The sequence below is a fragment of the Corapipo altera genome, unplaced genomic scaffold (genome assembly GCF_003945725.1).
Source record: "Corapipo altera isolate COAL_440 unplaced genomic scaffold, ASM394572v1 1, whole genome shotgun sequence".
Taxonomy (NCBI): Eukaryota; Metazoa; Chordata; class Aves; order Passeriformes; family Pipridae; genus Corapipo; species Corapipo altera.
In genome coordinates this window covers 13,648,859-13,664,373 of record NW_020884873.1, presented here as the reverse complement: position 1 = coordinate 13,664,373, position 15,515 = coordinate 13,648,859, and the positions used below count along the sequence as shown (strand labels likewise).

The following is a 15,515-nucleotide window of genomic DNA, read 5'->3' as shown; positions in this document are numbered from 1 at the left end:
TAACACATTGGGTTTTAGTCATTTTAAGCAGAATGGAGGAAGGAAAGACATGCAAAGAGCTTCTTGTGTTTAGCTGAAGCAAGGAGAAAAGTACCTCTTGCAGACGTGATTATAAGGAGAAGCCAAAACCAGGCAGTTCCAGTGCAGACTGAGCACTGATGCTACCTTATTGCAGCAGAAAGGCAGGTCAACACAGTTTTTACCACTATGTCCCTTTCTGACAACAAATCACCTTCATCCCTGATGACTTCAAGGTCTAGAACAGGGAGCAGAGCACCCACGTTCACCAGATTCATGCCAGCAGACAGTTACCTTGCACACAGTTCTCTACTGACTCCACACAGCTGCCCCAGGTGGCCCAAAGGGCCTGCGTACAGGCAAGGTTTTATTTAACTGTGGTCTCCCACTGTGATAATATCCTGGACACAACTTGGGTTGCCATCTCAGCTAGCTGTTGTGCATCCAGCACTCAATCCATCTGTGAAACCTAGCTCCTTGCAAAAGGTGGAAACAACTGATCTGTCTAAAGCTTTCTCTCCTGGGGGAAGGTGACCATTTATATGCCTGTTCATCTCTGAAAGCTGAGGAAAGGGAAGAAACTTTCTGGCCCATCTGCTGCTGTAAAATGAAAAGAAGTCAGGAAGGATACAGGCAGCTCCTGACTGATTCCAGTTTCCCTCACTCCTCTGCCCAAAGCAAGCACAGCTCCTCTTTCAGGAGATGAAAACATTGCAAGAAATTAAGGCAATGGATTTTTTAGACAGGATCAGAAAAAGGGTGGAACAGAGGAATGAAAGGCAGAAAAAAAGCAGAGACAATTTACACAGCCACAGATCAGGAACCTCACTGCTGGAGTATGTGACTGTGCTGGGAAGTGTCACATGAATCTGCTGGGAGACCTCCATGCTGTAGTCCAGATAAGAAGCTGAACATTTGGGTTTTATCCAAACTGATCCTGAACTTCACAGCCTTTTGAGATCCTGCTCCCTCTGCCCATATGCAAGTTTTTCCAGCATGGAAGATGATTTTGCTTTATGTGTTTGCAATGACAGGTTGTGAATCAACACAACAACCATGAAGTTATCACATGGGACCATGGGAACTTTTGGGTTTAGGTCTCTGTTTTAGGGACTAAAGAAGACCGTGAATGAAAAGCCTAGAAATTGAACCAGTTTCAAGGTTCTACTTGCTAAACCCTTACCATAAAAGTAACAAAATTTATCAAACTAACTGCATTTAAAATCCTCCAGCTTTCATCTGTCACACAGCTTATTTTAAAAGCCATCCCCTGCAAAGTTGTATTCCCCCATCCAGTGTTTGAATTTATGGAACTGATGCTCACTGAGGAGCTGAGAGTTGGAAAGGCGCCCTCCCTAATGGGGAGGCATGAAGGATTCGTGTTTGGCTTATGAAAATCAGGAGTGTTGAGGGTCTGTTGAATATAAATAAAAAATTACAAGCTGCAAAGTTTCAAATTAACATCCTCACATTATTCTTCTGAAAAGTTTGGTTCTTCCTTTGATCTCAGGATTACAGACAGCCGGGGTCTTATTTGCAGCTACACAAAGAACCTGCTGCACTATACTGGCAGTAGGCACAGACCTTAAAATAAAACCCAAAGCACATGAACACTCATTTGCAGACCTCTGTCAGCACTGTAGGGAGACTGTAATTTTGGGACATCAATGGATGAATTGGGCCCCTGCAGTCAAATACGGGCATACTGCAAAGGCTGGTCTCTCTAAAATCCAAAATTTGTCTCAGGAATCATTTCTCTTTTTATTCTCACCTGATTAATCCCAGGCTGCGTTCTTCAGGGTCATTCCCACTTGCAAGACAAGCAGGACAACAGCAATCATTTGTGTTCTTTGTAAAATGAATTCTTATTGGCAACTTATAAACTAAATGCTGATTTGATTTGTTCCCCATAATTAATAAATTCTTCTGCAGTATAATACAACTCTCTACAAGTTCAAATTATTTTGAGACTCCTGGAAAAATGTCTAACAGTTGATGGCATTTTATATATATATATATATATATGTACACACAGAGTCAAAATACAACTTTGGGAGTGGTATACTGTAAGTTCTTTTAATCCTCAGATATTTAACTGTATCTACCTTAATTTTTAAGACAGAGGATTTAGGGTAGAAACATTATTGCCTTATTTGCAATCCTGCCTGAATACTTGGAGAGGTATTAAATTAATTGTGCCTTTTCAGAACCAACTGCTAGGTCTTCAGACAGTGTGTAGTACCTACACCTGTAAGTCCTGACATTTCAGTAGGGACACAGAATGCAGCACTTCTGGAAATGAGGGCCGAGATGGGAAGCAATTACAGCCAAGGTTTGAAATGTGAAACGCTCAAGATTTGGCTTTTGAAATTCAACATATTTCTTCAATTAAATATTGAATAGCTGCGACTATAAAAAGCCTATGTAGATCTCGAATTAAAGTATTATACTCTCTGGTGAAAGAGGAGGTCAAGGCCAGAGCCAACAGAAGGCAGCTGCTCCGATGAAGGTTGTCATGGCTAATCACGGGAATCACCCCTCTGCTTTCTGTGCTGCAGGAAAGAATGCATCTACTGCTGTACGGACAGGCAGACTGCTGAAAATTGGGGTTTGGGTACAAGTTTGTGAAGCAATAGCAGTAAACAATTTCTACTTTGGCAGATTCAGAATGCCTTTTCATATAAAAATCAAAACCAAACATGTTCTTGACTCCAGAATGGCCCTAGATCGTACTTTTATACAAGTACACAATAATAAGGCAAAACAGACACTAAAAACATATCCCGGCAATAAATACTTTAAGACTCCATTAGAAAACCAAAAGGTCACATCTGATACGTGAAAAAGTCAAATTATCTAAGCTGACATTTACAACTGATTTGAACTGACATTAGCATGAAAAATACAGTTTTACTGCAAGAAGTAGTCTTACCTATAAGTTTAAATCTGCCCTTTAATCATTAATGCTGAAAACAAAGCCCTGAAAAATATCTGCAGCCCTGCCAATTACATTTCAGTACTTTACAGCAAAGCAACGTGAAGCAGACAATTAGCAGAAGGTTTCAGCCCCTCATTAGCAAGCAGAATCTAATAGGAAGAGGAAAAAAACCACCACCATATGAGCTCTGATGAGCAGATTAGGGGCTCGATCCAGCTGTGAGATATTCAGGCACCCATTACCATTCAACCAGCTTATCCACGGATACGAGCAAATACCAGGAGCTGATTTTGCAACACACACAGTGACGAGTCGGAGCATCCATGCGCCTCTCCAGGCAATAACAGAGCCCTCTGCCTGCCTGCCTGCTCGCTATTCACTAGGAGCGAGAGAGACACACACATTTTGCACAAAGCAGCCGATTTGCGTTTTGTGGACTTACTTTAACTGTCGAGGTTCGCAGTCAACTCCCGGCAGCAGGAGCCTCGCTGCCTGCCGTACGTCATCGCTGTCCACCGAGAAACTGCGACGGTGCCCCGCGTGAGCCACGGCAACCCGAATCCATTCCATCAGGGGAGGCAGCACAATGAACGGCCTGGGGAAGCACACAAACATGAATGCTACAGTACCCTGGCACGGAAATAGCAGGTAGAGAGAAAGAGACACCAGGGGAGTGCATGTGTGTGCGTGTGCATATATATGCGAGAATATATATTTAGGGAGAGAGAGAGAGAGAGAGAGAAGGGATCAAGCAAAACGAAAGAATGGGAGAGCAAACCAGCTCAGCAATTTTCAAGTAGGTCTAAATGAAGATGTCTCACCCTGTCACTCGAGCAGGATTATTTGAAGAGTGAGATTTATGAGCCACGTTCATTTATGGGGCTCCTGTGAGGTCAGTGCACCTGCCTGGCAAGCCCTCTTTTCCCTCCTCCCATCCTTCACACAATGTAATCCCAAAAAGAGGGCATGAGCCTGGCACAGGACCATGTCCTGCTCTGGCTGACACACCGGCCTGGGTATGCTCCCCTGCCACTTTGCCACAGGGATAGGAGAATGAATCTGGGTAGAGAGAGGGGATGCCCCCATCCCAAGATGCCAAGGATGGAGAGGGGATGCACAAGGAAGTCTCCAGCATCTCCTGCTGATGCAACATGCACTTTGTGCTCAGCACGGAAAGTGGGGGACTTTGCAGCCGATGTGAAGGTTATCTTTGAGTGAGGTCAGAAATCAAGACTGTTTTGTTTCACTTTTAGGAGTATCAAACCGCTACAGCTTTGGGTGCCAGCTGTTCTGCCAACTGAGCAAAAATATAGAAAACCAACCCCCAAAGTGAATGGTGGGACTCTGGGCCACAGCCTCACCTTGAGCAAAGTTTGGGCACTATCAGAGACATGGTCCTTCACTCCACAATGCCTGCGCAGCTCTGTGCCCCAGCGAGAGCTGCACAAGCCTTAGATGAAGCATGCAGCACACAGTTTGCTCCACCTATGTTAAAAATTACTTGGGAACCAAGAGAAAAATGCCAAACTTAAATGAGAACCACAGCTTCAAGTCCTAGTTCAGAGATAAAACTAATAAAATAACTGCAGCTGAACACCTTGAAGGTCACTGCAAGTCTCTTGCTTGCCTTTCCTTCTGCGGTCCCTTTTCATGGAAAAAGGGAAAAAACGCCTGTATTAGGTGCAGAGTAGGCAAATATTTTACATTTTAAATATACAACTTTACCTCAAAAGGATCTACCCTGAGAAAAATTATTTAAGATGATGTTGATTCTGGAATATCTTTTCCTATTTATAGCTCTTTCTGCATTTATTTCCCTTTTTGAGGACTTGGCTTTACATAGCTCTGATATTAATATTCTTGAGGAGGCATGAGATATTTCAAAAGCGCCGAAGGACAGAGAAACCCTGAGGCCACTAACTTTCCCGAGGACGCCGGGTTCCCAAATCTCATGGGCACTTAAATGAACAACCTCTTTTTGAAATATGACATCTTTGGCCGACTTGCCACTTTCATCGTTACTCTATTCAAACACATTGCCGTCACCTCAAGACCAGGCTGCATTTGTTTCCAAGGTTTTTTGCTCTCCCCAGACCTGCCACAGGCCACGTAAGGAGGCAGATAAGGACGGAACATCTTCTCCCACAGCTCCCATGAAACGATTTCCATAACTCAGCTCATTTGTCATGAGGGTGGCGGGAGTCAGAGAAGGGAGAGTGGGGAAGCAGGGGTGCATCTGCTCCTAGAAAGTGACCTGCTCCCCAGGGCATCTTAGGAGTAGAAGGGACCCTCTTCTGCAGCATTAAATAGCTGAGGACAAGTGATCAGCAGGAGTTTTTTCACCACTTGCTGAGCAAACAGCAGAAAGGGAGCTGCAAATCACACTGGAAGTATAAAACTGCACGTAGTTACAGACATAACTTGGTTCTAGGAATACAATTAAAGAAAAACTCAATTCGAGGATATGTTTTGCATGAGTGAACACAGTTTGGATCAGAGAAATGAAGACAGGCTTGTACAGAGCCTTCCTATAACATCTGCTGGGGGACCAGAAAAGCAGAGAGCTGTGGCTGAGCAGGGGACTCTGCAGTTCACACTTTTCCTCCTCTTGTGCAGGTCAGAACCCCCCAGCACAAAATCTGCCCCACCACAGTAAGGAGCAGAGCAACTAAAAATATCTACAGGAACTGAGATAACTGCACTATAAAATTGCATTTTTTTCCTTTCCCAGACTTGCAAGCTTCAACAGAGAAACAGAAATGAGCATGGCTATTTGGTGCAATAAATCCCAAAAGGGAAGAGAACTGGTGTTCTGCAGAAGCAGGGGAATTTTCTATCAAGTCCAATTTCAGTCCTAGATAAGGATGCAGAGTTTACTCACAATATATTAGATTCCTTTTTCCAAGGCAGAAAGAAAAATCATCACTGCATATTTCAGCATGTCAGGGAATTTGTATTTTGAGAAGAAAACCAAATATGTCTGAGTGCAATAGGTTAAAAATACCCTTCAAGAGCCTATGCACCACATGAAGGGGATTTTTTTTTTTTTTAAATACTGCTTGTGTGCCAAAGAAGAAAGAGGAACACTAAGTCATAAGGGTGTGACAACCCACAAGACAATGTGACATCAGCAAGAAATATTTCACTTCTCAAATGGCACTGTGTGAAAATGGGTTAGGCAAATGCATCATATCACTGGTGTATATGTTGATTTATCTCTGGTACAAAGGCAGGTAGCAACCAGGAGAGTTCAGTAATAATGTGTTCAAGAGCAGATAAATAGCAAGTAAGTCACCTAGTTATATGCTTTGGAAGCATGTCTTAATTAAACTAATGTAACCATGGTAGGAACATGCTGGGCTTCTGCCTCAAGGATATGGAAAGTCAGGAGCAGCTCAACTGCTGCAGAAGCACCTTACCTGGGCTGCAGGTCAGTGAGTGCCCTGACCTCCTCCTCCTCCAGCCCATCTCTGTACCTGTGCTCAACTTCAAACGCATGCTTCCATCCTCTTTAATCCCCTGCAGTTCAAAGTTAAGCATGGACTTAAGTAGTATTCCCAAAAAAAGATGGGTTTTGGCACAGACTTGTATTTTCCTGAGCTGACATCTAAATGGAAAAACATACCAGATCAGGAAGCAGGGAGAGGTCTCTGCACAGAGCAATTCCCATCCCACACGAAAGAGCTGGGAGGTGGAGGAGGGATGGAGGAGGCCAACATAAAGCAGATCCCAGAGGGCTGGACCCTTCTGGGCCCTGTCCCCCTGTTCTCAGCAAGGGGGTAGCTGGCTCCTCTTGGAGCATGCCTTCATCAGAAAAGCCAATTATGAATGCTCCACAAATCTTCACATCTCTGGTTCTTCTTCCCACGCAGCATCCTTCCTTGCTTCCTCCTGCTGCCAAGTGCTCCTCTCACATCTATTTTTGGACAGCTGGAGGACCCATAAGCTCCTGTGCCTTGAAGACATCTGCAGGTAATAACCTGCTGGCACTCCCTCACAAGGGACAACCACTTGCCTTCCTCTCCTGTCCTGCTATCAGACATCCCCTTCACACATCCCAGCTCCCTGCCCTGCCAGCACCCTCCCTCTGGAGTGGGGCCAACAACCCCTCCGTATCCAATCAGACATCAAACCTATCTTGGTTTTCGTGGGGCTGATGCCTCTGGGGCACTTCAAATTATAGAATGGCTCATCAGAAAAGCAGTTATTATGGAGGGGAACTAAACATAACGCATAATCCTCTCTAATCACACCATCTTAACCACGCGAGGGGTTGCCTAAAACCTGCACTCCCTCTAGAGACACGCACAGCCATCCTGGGCTGCCCACCATTCCCATCCCTCACTTGCTGACACACAGAGATATTAAAAGTCCTGTCATGCATATGCAATAACTCAGGCTTTTTCATTATTATTAGTGTAAGTAGCATTGTTATTGTTATTGTTGTTATCGGTGGCAGTATACCTTTATATAAACAAGAGAAATTGTCAGATGAAAGACCATGAGAAATGTGCACCATAAAATGCAATAGGATGCTTCATTATTTTTGCGTGGGTCTGTGAGAAGATGGATGAAGCTCCTGTCTGGACACCACCTGCTGCAATGCCAGAGCTGCAAAGCAGTAGGGCCAGCACTCTGACAAATCCCAGCTCCAAAGAACCCCTGGTCCTGGTTTTTCACTGTCCCTACCATCTTCGCAGGGTGCAGACTCCCTGCTGGCCACTGACCAGCTTCAAAGTCTGCATTCTGCCCAGTCCTTCAAAGGCAGAGCCACTACACACACAACCACTCTCTTCTGATTTCCCAGCAGCTGGAGCAGTTCCTCCCCTCCCCAGCCACTCCCTCTGCCCTACAGCAAGTAATCCACCTTTTTGGCAGGACCCCCCTTGCCAGGAAAGCAGTGTCCTGTCTCACTTCCTTCTCCCAATTCCCACTGTGGGGGTGACTCCTCAATTGTTTTAGCCAGATGATGAGAGTCCCAAACTGGGAACTATTGCCTGCCACATCCTCTGTTGTGCAGACTTAAACTGCCTTCCTGATGACACATTCATCACCTTTGAACACTCCTCAGCCAAGCTCAGTCCTCCCACACTGCTGTGGCTCACCAACCCTGGACAGCCCACCAGCCCCTTGCTCACAGTAGAGCCTGCAGCACGCTCCGGGTACAGGAGCTCATCAGCACACAGGAGAGATTCCCCAAACACAGTGCTCATAGAAAAAAAAAAACCATCTTTTCAAGTGCAGCACAGCAGCCTCTCTATTTCCAGGGGCACTTCATACTGCTCATTTTCAGACACCTATGGAGCCCTTGCCCTGCCACCTGCACACAATCGCTGCCTATATTAAATCAAACTCCAGGGAGGGGAGTGGCTTGATAGTCTGTATCACAATAACAGACAAATTCCTGAGGGCTAATCCTATTTGGACATGAATTCCCACGACTACCTCCCGTTGTCCCTCCCTCAGTTTCACCAGCTGAAGTGGACACAGCTGAACAGACCTGACCTTGCTTTAACTCGGTTCAATTGTTACAACTGCTTTGGATGATTTCTGTTTGCAGGATCCTTTAGCTACTGAGGAGGATGGTAATGTTACAGGTGTTGAGTTTCTTCTCACTCCAGCCAAGGAGTGCTGACTGCAAAGCTTTGTGGCAATGGCTGGAAAATTGCTACACACAGATCGCTGCTGTTTAAATTTTCAAAAGCAATCAAGTAAGACTTAAAGGTGCTTCTGAGAAGCATAAGGCTGTAGTTTTACAAGTAAAAGCCTATCTAGATAAAGGTAGGGAGATGTTTCTTCTTGCACATATGAGTCAGCAGCTTTAACACCGTAAAAAGCTCTTTACATTTGTTTTGTTAGTTCATGTTTTTCATGGGTGGTTTTTAAAGAAAATCCCAACATATAAATGGAAAAGCCTCCCCAGTTCTGACAGATTTCATTTAGAACATATGATTAAACTATATATGCAATGCTAGTCCACTTTTAGCCTTACTGAAAGATAGAAAAGCATGGTTTTTTCCAACATATAGAGCACATTTTAGACGGGTTTCTGGGCTGCAAAACTCATTTATAGTTACAACATAAGCTCTTTGTCTTCAGAGAGAGCAAATACTTTTTTGATGCCTTCAAAAAGCTGCCAGTCTCTGCTTCCCAGAGACCCAGCAATCCTGACTGATGCTCCATGCTGAGTTCATGCAGCTACTCCATGCTAGGCAGCTCCTCTGCCACCCCAGAAGTTCAGATAAGGGTGACACAAGCAGCCAGCCTCTGACAAAACCAATTCTGCATTTTGTCCAGGCCGAAGGGTGAAATCTCCATGCTCTCACACAAGCAGTGTGTCACCCTCAGGGAGACCCGCCTAGGCAGAGGGAAGGTTTACCCTCATGCTTTTGAGCACCAGATCATTGGTGCTCCCAAGTCCACACATAGGTATCTGCAAATCATGGTTTTTGAACCTGCATCCAGTGTTGGAACGAGCTGTCCCTGTTGCCTCTCCTGCACAGAAAACATTAAAGGCCAAGACTTGAAACACAACTGAGTCAAAGTGATGACTCAGCCAGCAACCACAACGGGGAGATATTTCACTGGCAGTTTTGACATCAGATTTGACACTACTGGCAGTGGCATAAATCCCTGAGAGGACGCCAGCATTCGGAGTGCAGCACAGAACAGCCCGGATACCATGCTGTTATCACAGGGCTGCACACAATTTTCTCTATTTAAAAAATCCTATAGCCATCCCATGGATATCCTAAGTCCAGCTAGATAAATTAGATGTAGAATACAACCCCAGCCCAGCAAGGATATGCAGTGTAACAGCCAAGCTACAAATACTGCCTGAACTATTTTTCGTGACATGTGCTGTCTCACACGCTGCAGGCAGCTGCCAATACCACTGCTGAAGGGATTTTTAAAAAGGGAAGTTTGATATTTAGGATGCAAACCTAGAGGATTTATGTAAGGATGTATTTGGATTTCTTTTCAGTGGTTCCCAGTCAAATCAACTCGTCTGAACTTTGACTTCAGCAAGGCTTTACCATGTGAAGTTTCCAATTAAACAGTGGATAAAAACAGATAGGGTTACATGGGACTATGGCGTACTAGCACATCAAGCATATGTAATCTCTTCTGCATATACACGTTCATTCAGGTTTCATAGCAGAACTTCCATATTCCCAGTGCTTTACCTGTTTCTCATTAGCATTACCCACCATTCTCTCCACTCTCTGTGGTCTTTGCTGAAGACTGCACTATCCATGGAGTTTGTACCATAAAATAATTTAAATCAGGGACACATTTCCCTAGTGATCTTTTTACTGAAATTGTCCTATGGGTATAATCTGTACTGCAGACACGGCTGTAGCAATTATGAAAATGTTTTGAAAGAGTTCAAATTTTTTTATAGCAGTAGAACACTCCTCTCATTAAGGGGGCTGCATCATATTAATTAGCCAGGTACACTAATAACTATCCAGAGCACGAAACAAAATTCAGATGATAACTCAAACTCTTTCCATCAATCACAAATTACTCCAGGCTACAATTTGCACACATATACACGTGCAGGGACACATATTTGTGTGTGTGTGTGTCCATGTGAGCGTGCAAGGCAGGTAGAAAGATAAAAAGCAAGCAATAATAGCCCATGAGAGTTTCCTAAGGGATTGCTCCACATACAGGGAATAGTATTTAAGGAAAAGTAAAAAGAAGGTTAAAACCAGACACGTATCCATCAACTCAATTAAGATTCAAGGAGAAAAGCTAATGGCTGCCAGGTGGTACAAGGAGTTAATGCTCCTGCAAGGTGCAGCAGCAGAGGAAGCACTGGAGAAGGAACTCTGCTGTCTGTGAGTAGAATTAATGGGTGGTTCTGGACCGGCTGAGCTGCTGAGCTGCAGCTTCTCAATGAGTTGTTAATGGGGAACATGGCAAGTTAGGAAGTAATGAGGACTTTGTCAATACAGCTGTGGATAAAAGTGGGTAAGGAACCACTTAAGGAAAAAAACATGACACAAATCTGCAACTACAGATTCTGCGCTTTCCGGTGCTCAAGAAATTACTTGCAATATTTTTAGAAGCATTACAGAGGCTGAGAAGCAAAACACAACCACGGGACAGATCTTTTTATTAAACTAGAAGCAGCAAGCAAGAAAGAAATCTTGGCAACAGCAGCCTCATCTACAGTTCCTTCTCTTTTTTTTCTCTTTCTGGGAAAGTAAAAGAATGAACAAACCTAAATAACTCGCACCCGCTGCAGGTGGAGGAACTGGAGTAGCACTGCTTTTGTATGAAACACCCAGCACAAGATAAATGGCTCCATCACATCCTGGCTGGGTGCATTAGGGAAGGGGGACCCCACAAACAGGTCCACCCCTTCTCCATACCTGCCAAAATAGCCATCTACATGGTACTCATTTTCAGCAGAACTGGCTTGTGTTGGTGCCAAAAAATCAGAGAGTTTCTGCCAAAGTGACCAGATTGAAAGAATATGAATTTGGTGCAGGAGGGGATCACACATCCATCTTATAGTTGGGTTTGTTGGCATTTAGAAGGTGGGGAATGTTTTTCACATTTTCTGAGCAAACCTGGCCTCTTTCCACCTCCTCCCCCTCCCATGAAAGCAACCCCCTCCCATGAAAGCTGACTCCCCCCTGCAACAAGTTTTGTTATATAATTTTTCCCTTTTATTTTATGTAAAGACAAACACTATTAAAACATACCACATTCTCATTTCTTTACCTCCATGAAGAGTAAACACAGAGAAAGGCTCCCTAGAAACAAAGTGCTGGATTTATTCAAAGGTAAAAATCCCATTTTATGCGTCCCCCAAGACTCTGAGGGAGGTACTGCTTTCTGAGCTGGAAAGTGCTAAGCCAGGCAGCAATGCCACCATGCTGGATTCCTCTCCCATATCCAGCTTCTGCAGAAGGACGTGTAGAGCCTTTGCAGCTCCCTAACTCAGCCGAAATCCAGGTGGGCTGGCATTGGGTGGGAAGAATGGGATGGTTTTATGATGCCACCAAGCCCTTCAACTGCTGTCAAAATTCTCTGACTGCATCCCCCAACCCTCTCCACCCTGGGCCTGCACTATCAGGGAGAAGGGGGCCAAGTCAGTAGCCAGCTTGGCTTCACAGGAGCCAAGGGCAACCCCTATTTCATGAAAATACTGCCTACAGCCAGATCCATACAGTCCTGGATTCTCTGCATCAGCAGGGACACAAGAAAGGCCAAGGATGGGGAAAGATGCCTGGACCTCCTTTCTTCCTTTTGGGCTTCTTCCAAAATAAAAGCAATTGCCACAGCTGGAGAGGGAATATGTCACACAGATACGCCACAACTCTTGCAAATCTTTTGCATGTAAGTGTGTCATGTTTAACAAACTCATCTCCCCGCAATGCACAAAAACCCGTCATGGAAACCGAAACCACCAGAATTAAGTCATGGGCCACAAAGCAAGCTTGCATGTTAAAAACAAAAGGTAGGAAATGAGCACTAAAGCTCCTCAGAGCACTAAAGAGAAGTCAGCTTCACTGTTCTCCTTTCTGAGCAGTACAGGATGGTTACATCCAGCTGATTAAACGCCCAGAACTCAGCTCCATGGAAATATCCGGGCTCACACTTAGCCCTGCGTCGCTCCCACTCCAGCACTAAGTACTAACGCATGTTTGATTAGGCAACAGGAGATGTATCTGCTCCTTCCAAAAGTGACCACAAGCTCTTGGCAATAACACTGAGTACTTGCTCTGGCCCTCACCGCACGCCGCAGGCATTACGCTGCCCTGCCAAAGGAAGATGTCCTGCCAGACGGAGTATTCAAAATAAAGCAAAGAACGATCGCTTTAAATAATCAGCATGTCAAGTGCTCTAAGGAACAGGACTTGTATTAAGGCGACCTCAGAGAAAGGAAAACCTATTAAAGCAAGTGCTACAATATTCCTGCCCTTTTCACTTCTGCACAGGGAAGTCTGAAGAAGTCTTACAAAACCAGAGGCTCAGCATTATTCACTCCTATGTTCCCTCTGGTTCCAGTGGCATTACGCCCACAGATGGGGACTATGGATCAGGTGAAGGTATTTTCTAATTTTTTTAATTTTTTTTGTGCATGCTAATCACTCTTGGACACGAGTTAAGCCTTCCACAATAGCAAGGCTGGATGACAAATCAAGAAATTAAAAATAATTTAGAAGAAAAAAATAAAATTCTGGATTCTTGTCATTTCCCTTCTGTTTTTTTTTTCCTTCTTTGGAAATAACAGAACAAAAAGCGACAAACATCCTCATGGAGAGACCCAAACTTGAAAGGAAACAAAATGCCATCCAAAGGCAAATGGCAAAATTCCCAGTAACATCATTAATGCCAGGGTTTCATCTGGTATGGTCTTCTGTGAGTGATACAAAAGTATGTCAATTAAGATATCATATTATATACCATTTACAGCTACACATACAATGACATCCTCAAATGCTGCTTTTGAGATGCAGACCTCACACTGAAACAATAACCAAGCCACACATGCACAGCTCTTGGGGCACACGTGCACATCAGAGTTTGGCTCACACGTACACCCCAATACATACATTGGGATGTAAATGTGGAACCCAGCTTGACAAATCAGCTTGCATTTGCATCACCACAATAGCCAGCCTAAAAAGTAATATCCATCACTTTCCAACCAACCAGCACAGCCACTCCTCTCATCCATCCTGGGGATGCCTGGTTTACAGCTGGTGAGAAGTGCGGCAGGGAAATAGCACACAGTTGGAGACCTGTGTTACTAGAGGGTTTGCTGGGCTTTTGAGAGGACATAGATTTATTTTCTTGGTCAGCAATCTGTCCTGGTTGCTTTCTGCAGTGCCTGGGTGCAGAGCTGCCCTGCACTATGGCACCTGCCTGCCAGTTTCAGTGGCATCTCCTTCTCACCTTACATCAGACCCTGAGTCATGGCAGGGCTCCAGGTGTGCCTCCCCTGCCCTGGCCATCCCCAGAGCAGGGACAACAGCAGCACAGCTGGAACTTGCCACGTCCCTGGCCAGAGCAGCCCTGAGGTTACTCCTGTGCCCGGGTACTCACTGCGGCTGGAGCCCACTATCTTTAATGACTTCTCCTTTCTACACACTACACCCTATTCATTTTCCACTTCCCCAGTCACAGCTGTTGAGCCATATTAGCATGCAGAAAAAACCCCCACATTTAAACCCAAACCTGCTAGGCCAGAAATAGAAGTTCTCATTTTCTTTTCCAAAACACAGAATAGCTGAGCAACAACGAAAGGAATAGGAAATCTCTCTCAAGTGCACATCTGGAACCAATTTGCTGTATGTAGCCACTGGGTGTCACTTTTGATATATATTGGTTCGGCCATGCAGCAGTTCGGCGAGAGAAACGGATTTCAAAGAGGTGATCCTAAACCAAACCAGACTGCTCTGCAGCCTCTCGCGAGCAAGCTGTAATTAGCAATTAGCCAGCCGGGCTGATTTATTAACAAAACGTCTTCGCCACAACAGTAAGCACCGTGCAGTGGCTCTTACCTCTCGGTCTGCAGCGTGACTTTTGATGGCTCCACATTGGGGTTTTCCCACTCCATCTGTGGACAGTGCATGAAGTAGCAAAGGGTGTAGAGAGCCTCTGGCTCCCAGTAGAACGATCCCTGCTTCTGGTGCATTGGTGTCCCATTCCCGTGCTGCTTGGCATTGAGGGGCTGGAGGTGATGCATTGCTCGAGACACCAGGTCACCTGGAAAAAAGCAAAAGTTGGGTAAAAGCCAGGCTTTTCAGCTGCCTCTCCCCTGAGTTTGCAAACTGAAAGGCACGTTGGGTTGTTTTTTCCTTCCATTTAACCTCACATATGCAAACAGTACAGGGTAGGACAGGATCCTGTGTGTTGCTCGTCACCAGGCTGAACATTGCCTGGTGGTTTACGTGGTGAGGTGTGACATACCCAGGCCGCAGACAAGCCCACAAAGGCCTGCAGGAGACATGTTTCTGCAAATATGGTGTGTGGGCAGCATTAGGCTGGCCCATCTCAGCACCGCTTGCAGAGCTGGTATGCCGAGGCCAGGACCACAGCTACCGACTGGCAGCCTTTGGAGGATGTCAAAACCCCACAGCCCCAAAAAAAGACCAGTGGGGACAATGCAGAGCAGCACCAAAAGCTGCATGCTCCTGGTCAGAGAGTGGCAGGGAAATCTACCCCTTGGAATGAGGAAGGAGGCAGTCAGATAATGCACAAAGCACTGCAGGAGCATGCAAATGTGCATTTGGGTGAAGAAAAAAGGGGAAAAATATTGTTAAAAAACTATCAAAAATGTGCAAGCAAAATTCCACTCTGTGAGCCCAGACTAGGCCTGGAAAACCTCATGTTAGCAGAAAAGCAAAACCTGTGAAGTATGTTTTACCCAGCCCCTCAGGTTTCCAGAGCACAGAAAATGGCCAAAGAAGAAGATGCTCATTGTCTCCCCTGTGCCAATGTGGTTTGGGCCACTTCCTCGCAGGGCACGTATGGGAATGCAGCACAACAAGTGGACTGGGATCAGCAAAGCCAGCCAGTGAGATTAGCAAGG

General features: G+C 45.1%; 1 protein-coding gene across 5 annotated transcripts in view; it reads right to left on the bottom strand.

Moving 5' to 3' along the window:
* Positions 1–15,515, bottom strand: part of BTBD11 (BTB domain containing 11) — a 193,807-nt gene that overhangs the window by 63,781 nt on the left and 114,511 nt on the right. For all 5 annotated transcript variants that reach the window (XR_003529321.1, XM_027653526.1, XM_027653516.1 and 2 more), the window contains exons 3-4: positions 14,485–14,689; positions 3,399–3,551 (exon numbers count right to left, since the gene is read on the bottom strand). Coding sequence is in view for 4 of the 5 variants with exons in the window: in XM_027653526.1 (XP_027509327.1) it covers positions 3,399–3,551; positions 14,485–14,689 (358 nt within the window). In the remaining variant the exon portion in view is untranslated. The remainder of the gene's footprint in view (positions 1–3,398; positions 3,552–14,484; positions 14,690–15,515) is intronic.